The 19,958-nt window shown below is 39.0% G+C and overlaps 1 protein-coding gene across 1 annotated transcript; it reads right to left on the reverse strand.

Annotated features, from left to right (window-relative positions):
• Positions 1–2,464: 2,464 nt before the first annotated feature.
• rac2 (Rac family small GTPase 2) lies at positions 2,465–19,057 on the reverse strand. Its single transcript, XM_015968719.3, has 7 exons — positions 18,915–19,057; positions 8,380–8,451; positions 5,863–5,980; positions 5,471–5,533; positions 3,880–4,039; positions 3,512–3,644; positions 2,465–2,930 (listed from the first exon to the last, which is right to left on the reverse strand). Exons 1-6 carry the CDS (start codon positions 18,947–18,949, stop codon positions 3,514–3,516), a joined length of 579 nt encoding a protein of 192 aa, XP_015824205.1. The 5' UTR covers positions 18,950–19,057; the 3' UTR covers positions 2,465–2,930; positions 3,512–3,513.
• Positions 19,058–19,958: the final 901 nt, after the last annotated feature.

Consider the following 19,958-nt stretch of genomic DNA (forward strand, 5'->3'; position numbering starts at 1 on the left):
GTGTATATTGAGCATTATTTAACTCAGAAATACCCCTGAAGGACTTAGTTGTTCATCCTTTTATCAAAACTTATTTTGAACCTGAGAGGGTTCATTAAAAATAAAATTAGATCTATTTTTAGATTTTTTTTTGTAAATATTTTTTTAATTTACTTTTATTTAATTTGACTTTATACCAACAAAAAATGTTTAATCATTTTGAACAGTTTTATATAGTAAACATGGTAAATGTCCTGTATTTGTATGGCACTTTCTTAAGAGTTCTCCAACCCCCCAAGGCGCTTCACAACACAATTATTCATTCACCCATTCACACACACACAATTTCACACACTGGTGATGATGAGCTACAATGTAGCCATAGCTGCCCTGGGGCGCACTGGTGGAAGCAATACTGACACTGGCGCCACCGGCCCCTCTGACCACCACCAGCAGGCAAGGCAGTTTAGGTGTCTTGCTCAAGGACACAACAGCAGCATTCTCTGGTAGGAGCCAGGATCAAACCTGCAACCTTCCAATTACAGGACAACCTGCCCTACCTCCTGAGCTACTGCTGTTCATTTTTATGAAAGGTATTGCACCTCTGTGATATCTTCACTATTACAAAATAATCCACTCAAAGCGTGTGGTATTTTGCTGGTTTATTAGGAACATGGAATTTCTCTAACTTCTCCAGCTCCTGGGCTGGCTACAACAGAAGTCACTCCTGACTCCTGGTGGCAGGGAGTGGTAATACACCACAACACATATTGATACCATATCAAATATATCACAACCTTCAAAAATCTTTCATCTTTTTTATAATTATTATTTTTATATATTTTTTTTCATTTTGGGGTATAACAATCTCAAAATGTTTGCTTTATATAAATCTAAGACCACTGAATCTGGGAATGATGTTTTAAAAAAAGTTTTTAAGATCAGGTTTGGGGATTGCAGATTGCAAAGCTTACTATTATATTTCACTGTGAGGTGTTAACTTGTGATAAAATGAATACCTTTCGCACGATTTTACTTGTACAGGGAAAACTTCAAAAATTAGAAAATGGTTACACATTCATTGATTTCAGTAATTCAACTTGGACTGAGAGACCATTTAAAGCAGGGATAGACACCTCCTTTCCTTCTTTAACAAGCTTTTTTAGAGCCTAATGAGGTGCTGAACAGGTAAATCAAGTGTTTTGGAGTAGGAAAACAACAAAAATGCATTAATGTGGTCTATAATATATAAAGAATGGATGAAGTTTTACCACTGCTCCCTCATACCAGATGTTTTAAATGCGCACTGATTACTGACATCACCTTGCTGATAGTGTAGGAGTAGGGTGACACAGTAGGCCTAATTACTGGTCATCAGACAAGTGTTAGGCCTGTGAAAACTGTTTTTATGTTTAGAGAGAAAAAGATGCCTGCAGGCTTTTTATCTCTGACTAGAGCTCTGAAAGCTAAGACCGAGAATACACAAACTAAACTCGTGACTAAAGCAGATTAAATGTGGGAGGGAGTCTTGTTGCAGTCAGAATTTATTTTCAGAGAGTGAAGTCATTAGGTTTCAACAGAAAATATGCAAAACAAATTTGTAAGAAATTAGTTTGGTGGAAAACCAACATTTCTTTCTAAATTTCTCATAATTCCCAATTAATCATTAAATAAATGTATTCATTTACTGGGAATTTCTTTACATGATCAGAGATCACGATCAGATTATTTCCCTTCAACTCAGTGACCCTCCTTTTATAGATGTCATATTTTTCTGTCAGGATTATTTTATTACTGACTGGAAAAGCTGAAACATGATCAAAGTTTAATAATTTACTTATATTCACATCATTTATTTCAGATGTGTAACAGAAATATTGTTACAGTCCCATCTGTACTAAATTTCTTTATGAATACAATAAACTATAAACATGCACAGATACAGACAAGTGTGTTATCTACATGGATGTAAACCTGTGTGTGTGTGTGTGTGTGTGTGTGTGTGTGTGTGTGTGTGTGTGTGTGTGTGTGTGTGTGTGTGAGACATAAAATGATGTGTGAATTGTTATGGATGAACAAGATACGTGTTGAAATAGGGTATTGATGAGATATTTTACATTTGGTGATGTCCCTAACCTCAGCGTTGTACTTTTAGAGAGTCATTTATTCTTTGACGCACTTGTACACTGTACACTCAGATAGTGATCTTGTGTTCCACCTGGTGAGCAGACAGTTATGACTGCATTTGCACCATTAATCAGGCTGCCTCCTGGTAATCAACAGGAATTAGTTGGATTGATATTGTTGCTCCGACGTGTTGCCCTTCAGCAAAGCAAAGTGAAACAGATGATGTTGAGAACAGATGGCAGAAACACCATCAGATACATCAACATTATCTCAGACAGACCCAACTTAGTCTTCCCAGCTCTAAAACTGTGAAAGACGTGATGGTTGCACATAGATTTTCCAAAAATTCACTTCACAGTAAAATTGCAGCTTTATTTCGATATAGCAAATGATACACTTGTTCTCAAACTTTATTCTAATACATTTTTAAACTTTTGTTCATATAAAATTTTCCTTTATGATCATAATTATAGCTTTTAATCTCACTTGATGCACATTTTATGCAAACGCGGTTTTCTCTTAGCAACAAAAAACATTATCATCACTTGAAATATGTAAGAAATGAAGCTAATAGGTAACATCTGAGCTAACAGGGAGAACTAACAGTGTGCAAACTGGGGTGGGTTGCCTATGCTTTGCATGTAATGAAATTATTCATTCTCAGTCTGAACAGGCTTCGACGTGTGAGCACAAAACCCGCTTATCATTATTTTATCTATCAGTACAAAGAACGTGTTTAAGTTAGCGGCAAACAAATGTAGAAATCTTCTTGGGGTACAAGGTGATCAGGCTGAATGTCTTCCTTATCTCCTCTGGTCCTGAAACTGTTTAAATAAAAACATCAGTTTCATATTAAGCTGCACGTCTGAGAAAAAATGAAATAGTGTTCTTATGAAAACGACTCATTTCTTACTCAGTTTTTTTAAGTGTGTTTTTGTTGTTACTTTAAAAATATTCAGCGCCCTGGCATGTTACTATAGCAAAAGTTAAATCCAATTATTATGGTAATCGTAAAAACCCAGAAAAAGTCTTTTGTTACTGCTCTCTACCTCTATTATCACTCCGGCAGTGCAGTTCAGAGGGTTGTCAGTCAGGCTTTTGCTTCATTGTAAGACTTTTTACCTTAAATCTCTGCAAATTGGAAAACTGCCCTGAAACATTAAAATTAATTACAGCTGCTGTGATCTGACTGAAGATTTTATATCACAAGTGACATCATCAGCAGAATCGTTTAGCCTGAAACAGCTTAAATTCTCAGTGTTTGTCTAAATGATTCTATCTGGTATCTTTCCTGCAGCATTTTCAACATTTTCAATATTTTAAAATAACTGTATTAAATTTAACATTACAACAAAACTTTAAAACAACAGATGCAAACTTTACAAGCCGCATGTGTTTGTTTTACCTTTAAAGCAGTGAGCAGGGCTTCTTCTTGACCTTGGCAGGCTGTGGGCAGAGCACAGCACGGATGGCCTCATCAAACACAGTTTTCAGACCTCGCTGAGTCAAAGCGGAGCATTCCAGGTACTTTACTGCATCTACACACACAAACACATGCATAAAGACCACAAAATACTAAAAAAGTTGAAGTCTCTCAAAAGCAGAAAAATGTTTTGGTGCAATTTTTCGAATACCAAAAACACAGTCACATAACACATTTCTGATTGACATACTTTTTCTTCTGATCTGGGGTCTGTTATGAGTTCATAAATGTGCGCTTATCTGTACGTGTCTATTCACCAAGTCCTCATCACACAAAGAAACCTGACTGACCTATCTCTTTAGCCAGGGCAAGGCCTTGTGGGTAGGTGATGGGCGCCAGCTTTTTCTCTTTCAGCTTCTCGATGGTCTCCTTCTCGTCTCTCAGATCCAGCTTGGTGCCTACCAGGATGATGGGCGTGGAGGGGCAGTGGTGGCGGACCTCGGGGTACCACTAAGGAGGAAAGCGAGAGAGGAAGGACATGTTCCTGAAACATGACATAAGTGAATAAAAGACATTTAAAGGAGAACTTTTTGCCTGTTTTTAGCACCCCCTGGTGTCCGTTTGTTGAACCAAAAGCAAAACCTATCTTGTCACTGTGCGTTTGTCTTTTAACACCTTAATCTAACAGCTGAAATGTCTCCCCAGCCTTCATTGGTATCTAGAGGAGTGATTTATCACTAAATTAAATCAATCAGCGGTGTTCATGATCTAAAACATGCAGGAAGCGTAATGAAACCAGACTGCAGCACCAGGTATGTCAGCTCAATTTTCCCAACAGAGCAGCCCACCAGTCTGAAGTTGCATGTGGAATATTCTGTCCACAGGGGCAATAGGGACTGGATGGCATTTCATTAACCCTGTAAAGGGTCCTTTTAGCACATACTGGCTCAATAAAATTATTTTAAAATACAAAAAGTTGTAACGGAACCCTTTAAGGCTGTTTTTAATATTTTAATAGTTCTGTGTTCTATATATGATGTTTTTTGCACTAAATCTCACATAAAGGGATTTCAGCAGTTTTATTTGTGACATTTTTCTGTACCTTCCAGAATGAGCCGTTTCAGGGCTCTGTCACTTTAACAAAACAAGCTTTAGCTGGCCCCACCCACACCTCCCCAGCTCAGACTCAAAGTAGAATTGCTGCTCATCCAGCAGCAGCTCCCTCTTCCGTTTGAGAAGTGGTTGTATGCCAAAAACAAGCCTTTTCAAAAAGCCTGTTTGTGACATCACAAACAAGAGTTTTGTGAAAAATTATTTATTTAGACACATCGTTCCTGAGACCAAAATCTGACAGAAAAGGGATGGATGAACTTTTTCCACATTTGGAGGGTTTCTAGAGGCAGTAGGGACCCTCAAGGCAGCACAAAAGGATGCAAAACATGAGTTTTTTTTTACTTGTCACTTAATGCATTTTTAAAAAGACTTTTAATTTATAACCATTTCTTTAAACGTGTTTCCTTTGTTTTTCTTTAATCATTTTATCACTCATCTATAACCTCTTTTTTATTATTTTTTAATAGATACTCATACCACCTCAGCTTTCTGTGGATTTTTCTTACAGTGAGTTTTTATTTTAAACCTCCATCAACAAGGACTCAGCTCAGCATGGCGGATTGTATTTTCGGCTTTTGCCATTTTCTAATGGTTATGTCATCACAATGAGAGATTATGTACTTTACTCTACTGAATGTCTTTGAAACAAACTGAGAGACAAAATGAAATATTACAGATTTAATCATGCAAAACCAGTTCATCAGAACTGAATACATTATTCTGTGATGCATTGATGCATGATGGGTCATTTTACGGATGGAAACAGTCTCATTTTTAGTGATAAGACTGACTTTGTTAGATGTTTTCTACAACAGACGTAAAACCCACCTTAGCTCTGACGTTCTCGTAGGAGGCCGGGCTCACCAGGGAGAAACAGATCAGGAAAACATCCTGGAATGGGGTGAGCAGAAAGGCAGTTTTAAACATAAACAGGAACTAAATGTTCCCTCAGGATTTGTTTATCTTTAATATGTCAGTATTTTTTTAACCCCAAAAGCCAGCCACTTATTCACTTTACATTTAATTTCCTTTTCTTATCTGCCCTCTCCTGAGGAACATTCTCCTCTTATTTCCGTTCCTGTCATTAGAATTAATGAGGACACGCTTCAGTCGGACGGCTGTGGGCTGGACAGCTGCAAATTAAACTTTCAGTTTCACAGTTGGAGATTAAATGGGTTCTGCTTTCTGATCAAACACATGCACATATAATTATTTTATACCGTCTGTGGGTAGGAGAGTGGGCGGAGCCTGTCGTAATCTTCCTGTCCTGCTGTATCCCAGAGTCCCAGGTTCACTGGCTTGCTGTCCACCATCACATTAGCTGAGTAGTTGTCAAAGCTGTCGAGAAAATAAAAGGTCAGTCATTAGTCAACCGGGTGTTAAATTCAAACAACCAATCATGTGATTTATGAGTGACACACGCAGGAAGTTTGATTATTTAACAGGTTTCAACCTGAATTTGAGAGAAAAAATATATCATGAAAAGAAATTATTTCAAAATAGATTTAAATGTATTAAACATAAACTATGAATGGGGTGGGACAAAATACCGATCCGGTGAAATACTGCGATATTTCAACTCACGAACGAGTACCAGTATGCTCTTTCCATTGATCGGCTTTTTAACCACTACCGCAGAGGTCCATTAGGGAGCTCTCCTCATGAGAATGAACTAAAAACACCTGGTGAAGAAGAAGAACATCAGGGACAATATGGCGGAGTTGAACAGTGGGGAAAGAAAAGTATTAAAAGATTCACCAGCTTGTCCTAAAGTTAGGGCTCACTTTGGATTAGTTGTGTGGATGAAACAAAGCTGGATGAAAACGATGCGCCCTGGCCAAGCTTGTGATTGGTCAGGGCGCTGCTTTCATCCACAGCATTGCCGTGGTGCTCTCAGAAACATAAAGGAAGCTGAAGATATAGCGGCAGACACAGAACAGCTTGAAGAAGTCTCTGTGAATGCGTGTGAGTCTCTCGCTTGTGAAGCTGACGCAGATGCGTAAATCAGTCTCTTTGTGCGCACAGCACTGTTGAGAAGGACAGATTTTGCTTTATGATGCGCATCGGTGAACCCAGGTGTATCATAGCAAGCCAGACATTTCACTGACAAAACGATTCCTGCCACGCACAAACAGGCCAGGGCTAGAGCAGAGGACTCATGGCTGTCTGCGGAAAGAAACATTTGTTTTTTTATGGTTTCTTTACTGCAGAAACGTCTTCCTGCAGCTTATTATTTTACACACTTGTGTCGGTGTAAGGCACTTAAATGTTTGTATGCATGGACTTTCCTATACGAGTAACTGTAAGACATTTACATTTGTTTTTACATTGACTGACTGTTAAACATTTAAAAGCAGTTGACGTTTACCAACTGTATTTTAATAATTTCAGGGCATAATAAATTTAAAAGGTTAAACATGTTGTAGGCTAACTTTTGCCATATCGCCGTATCCTGATAATATCATATCGTGAGTCATGTGGCGTGAATGTTATCGTGTCGTGAGGTACCCTGAGGTTACCAGCCCTAAGACTGAGTTTCTAAGATGACTGGACTGACAGAGAAGGTTTTTAGGATTGTGATGTCTGACACTAAAGATACCACCTGGGTTCCTGCTGTTAGAATCTCTGAGCAACACTGCCACCCTGTGGTCACACAGAGACACTGCAATGCAGCAGTTTGTTTTCTTTATTGTGTTGAATTTGTTTTCCTGGTCAATAGTTAATTTTTGCACCCAGATTTCTGTCTAGCCTTAAAATAGTTTGTAATAAACTAAGGTACTTACTTTATTTATAAAATAGCTAACTTGACTGGTTTGAATCAATATATGTGTTTTAAATGCATGTTTGGATTGAACTTAGTAATTATGACCGCGTTTGTGTGTCATGTCTTCATATGAGGGGTAGGTGAACATAACCTTCCCTGCTTCAGCCTGCTCCCTTTGAGGTTTGTTGTGAAATCTGCATGACTATTAGAATGTAAATGCTTAAATAAATAAATAAATAAATATGCATTTACTTGCCACATAAATGGAAATTAGCCTAAAGCTGGTTTCTTTCTTTCTTTCTTTCTTTCTCTTTCTTTCTTTCTTTCTTTCTTTCTTTCTGATGGTGGTGGTAACATAACCAGGTGTGCAGCTATAGAAATAAACCAAACTGTTGCAAAAATGGACATAACCAATCAAGAAAACACCTAAAATATCATAAAATGTTTACATGTTGAACTTTTGTTGCTTCCGAACGTCATCATCCCTTTTTTCCAGTTGGCTTTAGAGTTAAAGACAGATAACATCTACTCTTACTCTAGTGATTCTTTAGAGATATTTCTGACTCAGGAACATGTAAAATAATCTGAGATCCACAATTAAAGTCTGACTTCCTAACTTTTACGTAAATACTGACAAAACATTCATTCAGGGAAAATCTATGTTTCACCAAACAATTTGCTGAGTAAACAAACAGCAGAGAACAACGTGTCCTTCTGTCCTGTTTTAGAGGCCCGGGGTGTGACAGTAACAGGTAGGATGAAATGTGTGTGACTGAACACTCCTGTTCTAAAGAGCTGAAACTGTGAAGAAGTGTGACTTCAAAATGAAGTGTGTGTTTTCTCCTCCGCCCTGTTGTTACCAGTCCTGACGAGTCCGTTTCTAAGCAGGAAGGCTTTTACTGCAGCTCGTGTGTGCTTGGTTTATGAAAAGATATCAAAAGCCTGTGTGTGTGTGTGTGTGTGTTATACTCACACAGTAGGAATGTATTCCCCGGGGAATGCATTGGTTGTGTAGCTGATGAGGAGACATGTTTTACCCACAGCACTGTGACACACATAAAAACATGAAATCAGACCTTAAGACAGTTTTAGAATAACGGGACATTTCATTCAAGTCATGCATTGATTCTATACGAATTAAAATTGGTTCATTTTTTTCTAACAGCAAAAGTGTCCCCGGAGGCCGTGTTTTCTGAATTGACTCATTACGGGACCTCAGCAATCCTCCTGTTTCAACATCATCAGCGAAGAAGCTCCGAGGCTGCATGTGCCAGACGATCCAACAGGTCCAGACTGGCCCCAGTTTCTTATTTTGTTTCAGGAATTTCCTTTTAAGTGTCTAACAACAACATATCACCAGAGGTTTGCAGACTGACTCGGGACAAGAATTTGACAGGGATCTGCTTCTATAAACACTCCAAATGTGAATAAAATCTGTCAATAGGTTTTCTGTCTTTGTTAGGTTTTAGGAATCGTGTGCCTGAAATCCGCCATTTGGGAAATCGCAAATTAATTTGCCTCCCACCTCTCCAAGCTAGTGGAGCAGACACTCTACTCCAAGCCCCTCCCAGTTTTCAGAGCTTCTGAACACACACACACACACACACACACACACACACACACACACACACACACACACACACACACACACACACACACACACACACACACACACACACACACACAACAACTACCATTTCATGCAATTTCAAAGAAAAAGGGATGTACTGTATCTCAGAGAGATTATCTTACAAATGCTTCAACATTAAATGTATTTGAATGGTATTACTTTATTTACTACTCTCTTGATTACTCTTTTATTACTTTCTAACCCTAACCCTACCTTACAGTTTTTTTTCTGATGGCTAAAACCCTAACTGTGATTCTTATGGCACAATTTCTAAAACTAATAATACTTATAGCAAAACCACTCACTGCGTTTGCAAAACTGAAAGCACAAACACTGCTTTGCACTCCGTTTGCAATTTTGTAACACACACTTTGCAAAACAGTAGGCACAATTCACTGCACGATACTCTTTTTGCAGAACTTTAAACGCAACTCACTGCTTACACTCAATTACCAAATTTCCAACACACTCCTAGCAAAATTATACACATGTATGGTTATCATTAACACTATTTTGCCTACTGTCTGGCACACTTTCACATGTGAACACTGTTTTAGATCATTTGTTCACTTTGCAGTCAGCCTAAGCACAATAAATAAGCCACAGGTAAGCTGTCAATGTGGAGTACAATGGAAGGAGCAGTAAGAGTGTGGCGAGTCAGAATCGGAGGAGGCCAAGGGAGAGGACGTGGAGGTGAAGAAGCTGGAGGAAGAGGACAAGGAGGAGCAAGAAGAGGATGAGGAGGGAAGAGAGGAATGGTAAGAAGAGTAAGGAATAGAATAGCTGGTGACATCAGAGCCACAATAGTGGACCATGTCGTCAACCATGGGATGACCCTGAGGGAAGCTGGTCAACGGGTTCAGCCTGCTACACTGTGGCAAGCATCATTAGGACATCTCAAAATGAGAATCGGTAAGTATTTGTAGCACTGCCATGCTCTAATGAGAAACACAACAGTACCATACATGCAAACATACTGAAATAGTTACTTTACAGAATTGCTAGACATCCAGATGTTGGGTGCAGAGGAAGCATGTTCACTCCAGAGCAAGAGGCCCATGTAGTGAACATGGTGATTGCCAATAATGCAATAAGACTGTGCAAAATACAGCAGCGCATAATTGATGATGACACCATCTTTCAAAATATACACAGTGCAAGCATTTCTGCACTAAGTCGTGTACTTGTGCGCCACGGAATAAGAATGAGGCCAATTTACAGAGTTCCTTTCGACAGAAACACAGAACGTGCAAAGCAACTGCGATATGACTATGTGCAGGTAAGCTATGGTGTCATTGGTTCTGAATTTGGAATTGCATACTGTTGTGCTGTGCATGGGCCTGATGTGCTGCATTTGTGTTGTCTTGTCCAGAGAGTGATGGCAGCAGGTGCCATGGTACATGAGCTATTTTTTGTACATGAGGCTGGTTTTAACCTCAGTAAAGCCAGGAGACGTGGCAGGAACATTATTGGACACTGTGTCATCGTCCATGTCCCAGGACAACGTGGTGGTAACATAACCATGTGTGCAGCTATAAGCCAAAATGGTGTTGTTTACCATCATGCAACCATAGGCCCATACAACACTGCACACATTATTGCATTCCTGGACACCTTACATGGCATGATCAATGCTCACTGTTCAGAGACCAGAGCATACCTGGTATGTCAACATATGGGACAATGTTGGTTTCCATAGAGCTGCTTTAGTCCGCAACTGGTTTACAGACCACCCATCCAGCACGGCACTCAACCTCCCTCCATACTCTCCATTCCCATCGAGGAGTTCTTCTCTGCCTGGCGCTGGAAAGTGTACGACCGTCATCCTCATCAACAGGTAGCCCTTTTACAGGCAATGGAGGAGGCATGTGGAGATCTTGACCAGGCATCATGCCAGGCTTGGATACGGCATTCAAGGAGATATTTTCCCCGGTGCATTGGACTGGAGGATATTGCGTGCAATGTGGATGAAATTTTGTGGCTGGACCCAGAAAACAACATGATGTAGGCTGATTGTCATTTATTGTTTTCCTTTTTTTGTTTTGTTTTTTGTGAAATGACTATTTTGTGTTCTGACTTTGTCTTGGTTTTGACGAGTGTGAATAAACACCAATACTTGAAGTTTGGATCCGTGTATGTTTGCATGACACTACGACAAAAGTATGACCTCAAATTGACATCTGTTTACAGAGAAAGCAAAAGCCAGATGTGTTTTGTATTTATGTCACCAGTGTACAGTTGACGCGTTGTGTGCTTAGTAGATGATGGCCTGTGTGTACTGTTTGATATGAAAACACCATTTTTACGAATGTGTGAAGAGCTAATCAAGCTGTGTTTGTTTTTGCAAGAGAACTACAATGTTTTGATAATTGGGTGAAAGGTTTTTATTTGTGTGTAGAGTTTTGCAAAAATAGCGCTTACAGTTTTTCTCTATTGCTAAAACACTAAAATCCATTGAAGAAAGTTCTCAGTTGCTTGAACTCATTAAGCTAACTGTTGAGCCTGTTGTCAAAACCTTAAACATTTCACACGGTTTAGCAAAACTCTAAACACATTCTCATTCTTAAAACACATTCTGCACTCTAATGTACACGTCGTCCATAAGAGTAAACACAAGTGGCACACACTTACCCATAACAAGAGCACAAATGTCATTGATTGAACACAATCAGCCAAAATAGATTTCACTTGTTTGAAATGACGTGACGACCAATATAAGCAAGTTCAGAGAGCAAACAGGTTGTTGAAGGTGGGAATGAGAAAGTGTGACAATGGATAGAAGAATTCATGTGAGAGGACAAGGACGGGTGTGTATGCGAGGTGGGGGATGAGGAGGAGGGCAAGAAAGAGAAAGAGGAGGATGAAGAGGAAGAGCGAGACAAAGAGTGGAAATGTCCAATGAAATTTGAGCAACAATCATAGACCGTGTTGTTGTCCATGCGCTGACAATGAGGGAAGCAGGACTTGGAGTGCAACCCAATTTGAGCCTCAGGAGGGAAAATATTGCATGTGATGTCGATGAAGAGCTGTGGCCTGACCCAGCCCACAGACAAGAAGAGGCCCATTGATAACATGTTTAGTCCTTTGATGTTTTTCATTTTATGTATTTTTTTCACTGTCATTGAACACTGTAGCACAATAGGCTCTATATGGTACAATAAACAAATCGTATGGCCCTGAACATTGTGCTTTCTATTTTTTGGTGTATTGTTTACTGACTGCTTGATGGTGTATGTTATTTTGAGTAATTTGTTTATGATTTGAGAGTAGTGTTTGATTTTGAGCACAGCTAAAACTGTTTTGAGGCAAAAGTTTGATTTTGCAAGAGGAATGAGAGGTTTTGTAAATCGTGCTTGAAGCTGAGGTTTTGTGTTTAATGTTTTAAGAAAAGAGAGCAAGGTTTCAGGAATTGTGCTTTAGCAATTGAGAAAAACTGTAAACTGCCACCCGTGTGAATACAAACAGAACTCTGCAAAGGCAGCTGATTGACTGACAACACCTGTAAAAGCTGGTCAACACTTTCTGCTGGCTCACACAGTCCATCTGTGAAACTCTGGAAATGATCTAATTAAGTAAAGTTGGAATTTTCACCGCGAACAACAGATTTCAAGTAAATTATTTTTACTCCTTCATATTTCCCCATGATGACACAAACGAATGTTTTCTCTGAGTTTGGGGTTATTGCAAGTTACAGGTTTTTACAGACGTTAGGACCCATTTCTCAATACTAATGTCACTTTTGCCAGACACTTCACACAGTTCTCCAAACTGAGTTTCAGCTTGGCAAAACTGTTCATTTCACATTCAAAATGCACTACAACCACCAAAACACTTCATTCAGGTCTCACATAAACACATTCCTCCAGAACACTAGCAAAGGTTGACAGCCCACAAACACACTTTGTCACCCACCAAACAAAGACCTAAAAAACACTAACAACATGTAGCGTTACATGTTCTTGTGTAAAACAAGGACACATCTCTGTTCATACTTCCAACAGATGTTACTGGAATGAATCAGACATGATGCAGAATTAGTCAATATTTCATGTTGTTCATTTACTTTAATGGTATTTGTTTTTGCACTAAGTACTTCCAAAACACAAGACTTTGTCAACACAACATCCACTGATACAGATTCAATATGCTAATCTACTCGGTCTTCTCCATTTGGCCACAGGTTCTCATCCACATCACATCTTATGTCATCTAGGGCAATACACCCGGGAAAGAATCTTCTGGCATGCCTGATCCATCCCTGGCAATCTACTGCTGATATGTCCAGGCATCCAGCATGCATTGCATCCAGAAGGGACATTTGATCATGTGGATGATGGTCGTTCACCTTCCACCGCCATGAGGCAAAGACTTCCTATGGGGTTGAGGAATGGAGAGTAAGGTGGGAGGAAAAGTGACTCCATTCTGGGATGGGCCACAAACCACTCTGTGACTGCATGGGAGTGGTGAAATGCCACATTGTCCCATACAATTATATATGTTGGCGTTGACCACTTTTATAATGACATTGAAAGTGTAACACCTGTGCAGCTGTTCATCTACAATTAGAGTCAGCTGTGGCTGGTTAAACTGCATTTATGTTTCAATAACATATTGCTGTTGGATTTTGCTGTCATATTCAATTTTGCAGTATGTTATTGTTTTGAATATAAGTTTTATAGTTTTGTGAACAGTATGTAAGCAAGTGCAACATGTCCTGTTAGTACAATGATTTTTGGCAGTTGTTGTGTCTGAGTGAGAAGGGACTTCATGACATTCGAGAGATGTAGTCACTCAATGCATTTTGTGCCAAAGCAATGATAATTGATCCTCAGTTTGGCCCTCATAGACTTCTGTTGTGCACACTGTATGCAGAGTTTTGCAAATGCGACCCAATTATTGAGAAATGGGTCCTAACGTCTGCAAAAAACTGTAAATTAAAAAAAAAAAATCAAAACAGTGTAAATGTGAAACATTATCAAAATGCCACAAACACAGGATCTTTATATACATTTGAACATTTTAGCTCAGAAAGAAACAGGTTTAAATTAAATAATGTGTCATTCTAAAGAGGTTTGCATTCACTGTGTAATGGCGGGGCTTTATGGTGTGGATTATGACTGAGTGTTCACAGAGCTGTGTGTGTGTGTGTGTGTGTGTGTGTGTGTGTGTGTGTGTGTGTGTGTGTGTGTGTGTGTGTGTGTGTGTGTGTGAGTGTGTGTGTGTGTGTGTGTGTGTGTGTGTGTGTGTGTGTGTGTGTGTGTGTGTATGTGTGTATGTGTGTGTGTGGTTGTGCATGAGTCAGAAAGGAACTGAACCATTTCAGAAATATCGGCTAAAGTTAAAAACAGGAACCAGCCAAACCGAGCTCTCAACGTTGACTTTTAGATCTTTTCTCAAACTCATTACTTTGTTGCCCTCTCTGCTTGCACATTTCACACCCAGTGTGTATTTTATCTGGCGATGGGGGCAGTACATGCCTAAATCATTTTTGTATTCGAGAAAGACCTTACCAACGGAAGCCCATTTGGGTCAAAAATCCTTGGCAGTGCAATTTTCGAATTGAATACTTCATCAGATTGTTTAACCTCCAGCCAAATAACAAGCACATCAGACTGTCTTTCATCACTGGCAACAAGCGAAGAGGTAAATGTGTGAAACAACGTTTAGAAACTGCTTGTTACAAATCAGTAAATGCATTTAGTCATCATGGGCTCATGTATAAGGAAACATAGCAACTATTCAAGCATCGCTCAGAGACTTTGACCCGCTCCAATCTACTTTAGACCCGATTTTTATGGTTATATATTACAAAGCCACCAACATTTTTCAACAACATTTTGATGGATATTTCCAGAGATTACAGTTTTTCTCAATTGCTAAAGCACAATTCCTGAAACCTTGCTCTCTTTTCTCAAAACATTAAACACAAAACCTCAGCTTCAAGCACGATTTACAAAACCTCTCATTCCTCTTGCAAAATCAAACTTTTGCCTCAAAACAGTTTTAGCTGTGCTCAAAATCAAACACTACTCTCAAATCATAAACAAATTACTCAAAATGACATACACCATCAAGCAGTCAGTAAACAATACACCAAAAAATAGAAAGCACAATGTTCAGGGCCATAAGATTTGTTTATTGTACCATATAGAGCCTATTGTGCTACAGTGTTCAATGACAGTGAAAAAAAATACATAAAATGAAAAACATCAAAGGACTAAACATGTTATCAATGGGCCTCTTCTTGTCTGTGGGCTGGGTCAGGCCACAGCTCTTCATCGACATCACATGCAATATTTTCCCTCCTGAGGCTCAAATTGGGTTGCACTCCAAGTCCTGCTTCCCTCATTGTCAGCCCATGGACAACAACACGGTCTATGATTGTTGCTCAAATTTCATTGGACATTTCCACTCTTTGTCTCGCTCTTCCTCTTCATCCTCCTCTTTCTCTTTCTTGCCCTCCTCCTCATCCCCCACCTCGCATACACACTCGTCCTTGTCCTCTCACATGAATTCTTCTATCCATTGTCACACTTTCTCATTCCCACCTTCAACAACCTGTTTGCTCTCTGAACTTGCTTATATTGGTCGTCACGTCATTTGAAACAAGTGAAATCTAATTTGACTGATTGTGTTCAATCAATGACATTTGTGCTCTTGTTATGGGTAAGTGTGTGCCACTTGTGTTTACCATTATGGACGACGTGTACATTAGAGTGCAGAATGGGTTTTAAGAATGAGAATGTGTTTAGAGTTTTGCTAAACCGTGTGAAATTGTTTAAGGTTTTGACAACAGGCTCAACGGTTAGCTTAATGAGTTCAAGCAACTGAGAACTTTCTTCAGTCAATGGATTTTAGAGTTTTAGCAATTGATAAAAACTGTAATGGTAACAACTACACACTGTCTCTTTAAGAAAACAAGCTAGAGCTGGCCACGCCCACCCATGCCTACCCATCTCCCACTCTGGTTGCTATAAGCTGAGAAGCTCCGATATCTGACAAGGGCAGGAAAGATGCTAATCATCTAACTTGAAGAGGTGAGGAGTGTTTCCATGTAAAAACAAACAAACAAACAAAAAAACGTAAGATTCATGGACTTTTTGGAACAGCATGTTTTAAGGGGCATAATTTCTAAACCAAACTGAGAGATGGATGGATGTTTTTTAATGTTTGGAGCATTTATACAAGCAATAGGGACACATGTCACAGCATTAAAGGATGGAAAAGATGATTTTTGCATAATATGTTCCCTTTAAGATGTTTGTTATGCACATGTTTAGCTGTAGCCTGAGCAGTGACCATTAACACTGCTAGGTTAATTTTTTGCAGCATATTTTTAAAATAAATATGTTCACAGTTTGAGATTTGGCAGCACTTGTAACATGGTCTACAAAGAAATAATCAAAGTAATGTTTTTTATATTTGTGTGGAGTTTATTCATTTGTTTCTCACAGTTACTGAGATTATTAAAAAAATCAGATTTAATAGTTAAAATTGAGCTTTAATAGTTTAGTTGAAATGGTCTTCCAGGTCACGTGTATTACCGGTATCTAATTTTGCACAACTGATTACATCACAGGAATACATGACGACATCTGAACACAATACCACCAGTAAGACTTGGTGTGTCATAATTTCTCACTCAGAACAAAATTCCGTTCTTATCAAACTAATTATTTTTTTACTGCTTTACATTGTGGCTCTAATTATAAATGGCTAATAAATAAAAATTTTAAATTATTAATAAATCTGTAACACAATAAATTATGGTCAGTGTTTATTATACTTTAAAAGGGGGAAAAGAGAAAAAAGTGACCAGCTTCTGTCAAAATGGTGAGCCAAAATAGTGTTCTCTTTCTCGTCCTTAATAACATATTTATAAACTATTTATTAGCCACTCATAAGGGAAACCCTTTGTAAAGTTGTATCTTTCTTTTTACAATTCGTCATTTACATTGCCTCATGTTTACTTTAAGTATCTGTGGTGATTAGGTGGACATTGGTTCTTAAACTAATGGAAAAACCCATTTAGTCTAAGAAATTTAAAATAATACCTCTGTTGCAGTTAAGTTCCAGTGGTGTTATCACTGTTTCTGACTTAACGAGGTCCTTCGCTCAGTTTTAATACATTTGCAGTGGCCTCTAGTAGTAATGAATGCCTTGTGAATCGTACTCTGGGGAAACAAAGCTCTGGCGCGCCTGTTTCGTGCAGGAACTACAAGATTGCCACATCACAGCTGAGCTTCAGCAGGATTTGGAGTCTTATATCCTGATATTTGGACATCTCACCTCTGATTGGATAACAGCAACGCAACCCTACCACTGCTTCTGTTGTGCAACGTTGATGTTTTATTCACAAATAACACCTGAAGGAGTTCTGCCATGTGGTGGACTTGCGAATGCTAACAGATAGCTTCTCCTAGCTGAGACGTTTACTGCTGTTTCCTGCACGCCAAACCAACAACAGCCTTCCCCGTTGCGAGTTAAGCTGGGTGAGTCATGAATGTTAGGTGTGACTATAAATCTCTGGATTAAAGTTTTTACAATGTTTTTAACCAGAACATGTGATCTATTATTTTTTTAATCAAGCTGCCAACTTATGAACTTCTGATTTTATAGTTAAAATTCAAAGTTTTGCAAGTGAACATATAACTGTAAATACATTTTAAAAAGTTACACACAAAGGCTACCTACAGACTCACACACTTCCCTCCAACCTAACACAAGCTTCCTCTTGTCAGACCAGCAAACACGTGTTCCTCCATCATCCCAGCTGTTAGGATTATTTTAAAGGGTTTCCACCACAAAGGCTCAAACTGAAATGGTGGAGTTACAAACTCAGACAAAAGAAAAGAAAACAAAACTCTGCTACAGGAGATGCTTGGATTTTAGTCAGCGTGCTGCAGAAATGACTCATATCACCAGTTTCCACTGACAGATTGTCTTAATTAATTACGAGAATTAATTCTAACAAGTTACTTCATGACCTTTGTCGGAAAAAAATGTTTTCAAAATGTGTTTGTTTTGATCAAAAACCCAATAATCATCCCACACAAATTCCTCTTCATTATCATTTTCTGCGACCCCCCACCTAACCCTGCGGTTCTGATTCCTGTTGCCTTGAGGGAACGAGACCATGTGTACACATTTATTAAAAAATACCTAAAGATACACCAAGCTTCTGTCACGCACACAAGTTCACGTGTTCACACTAACTTCCTTTTCTTCTTCGCTTTACATTTCTAAATCAGACACAACAGGAAGCTCAGCACACAAGGAAGAGCAGCTTCAGCACCTGAGAGGCTCTTCCATCGCTCTAACTGTTATTGATCTCTTAGACACAAAACTAATGTGGCTTTTTATGACAAATGGTCTCTTTACTGTTACTTATTTGTGCTTTAAATATGGAGACATGTTAATAAAGTGGATACTGACACAATTCAAACTTTCCTACACCGTTTCAGCCAAATAAGTTCACATTTCAGTATTTTTGATTATTTCTGTCTGGTGTTCCCCTTAATCAGCTGTTTCTTGACATTTCTCAGCTCCTCCTCAGAAGAAAGGGGGCCTGTGCTAAAGGTTTGCTGCTCAGAAGCATTTTCTACATGTTGTGACCTGCACAGCTCATCCACTTCTCTGATCGGTGCTGTCAAACAAACACCTTGGGACCAACATGTTCTACAAGAAAATTACCCCCAACGAATCCAGACACTGCGGAAGTAGATGCAACTCTTATTTGATTTGACAATTTTGTCCTCCAGTTCCTACATTCTGAACTCAGGTCCAAACATGTCCATCATGAATGATCGGGACCAATTCCGTACCTGTAAACACGGTTTAAGTTAGGACAAATAAAGTGAAGTAAAATGTAGCCGTACCCATCTCCTACGACCACACACTTGATAGCCTGCATCCTGTTCTGCTCAGCGTCGCCTCTTCTCTCTGACAGAGGAAGTTTCAGAGCTGAGCATGCAACTACAGGAAACTGTTGCACACCTCCCTCCCTCTCCGCTCTCTGAGCTACCTCTTTTTTGACAGCCTCCCCACCTGTTGTTTTATAACTCACCCTGCCTTCCTCTACTCCTTTGTTTGTGTAGTTTTCCTCCTAAAATAGACCATTCACTATTTCAGTTATGGGAATTAATTAAACAATACTTTAAGCTGAAATGGATTTAATTTTGCACGGAGCAAAATGAGGAAGGAGTTGAAGTGATAAAAACAGCTTTATCTGAAACTTACTACTTCGTTTGCGCTTCTATGGATGCCGACAATAAACTAAAAAAATATCACCGGAGTCGCTTACCATAAAACACACACACACACACACACACACACACACACACACACAGGCAAAACATGATTGCATTTACACTTTATTTTTATATTTACGCAAAGGTTTGTTATTTTTAGAGTGACACTTGGTGTTAGCAAAACAAAGACTCAAAGCCACCATCTGTAGTCACAAACCAGAGGTGAAGGTAACACCATGGTGTGGCCATCAGGTGGCGCCTTGGCACCACGATAAAGCCTAGACTGGGAAAGGTAAAATGGCCTGTAAAACACAGGTGGCATTCATTTTCAGTTTTTGGGTCATAATGTAATCTACTGGTTTCCTTCTAATGTTTCCTAATAATGTTTTATTTCTAGATAAACAAAAATATAAAAATATTCAAAACAAAGAAAAATCTGATTAATTTTTTACACAATAGAAATTTCTTACTATAATAACTAAATGATGCCAGATTAAAACCCACTTTATTACCTTTACATCAAAGTCCCAGTATTAGAGCTCTGAGTGAATCATTTATTCAGGACCACGTGCAGGGCTGCACGGCGTACTTAAACCAGATGTTTTTGTACTGAAGGATGGTCATATTGTCTGTCTTTGTGCTCATGTGAACCTGTCGTGGAAGAGGAAGAGG

Source organism: Nothobranchius furzeri, chromosome 4 (genome assembly GCF_043380555.1).
Source record: "Nothobranchius furzeri strain GRZ-AD chromosome 4, NfurGRZ-RIMD1, whole genome shotgun sequence".
Lineage (NCBI taxonomy): Eukaryota > Metazoa > Chordata > Actinopteri > Cyprinodontiformes > Nothobranchiidae > Nothobranchius > Nothobranchius furzeri.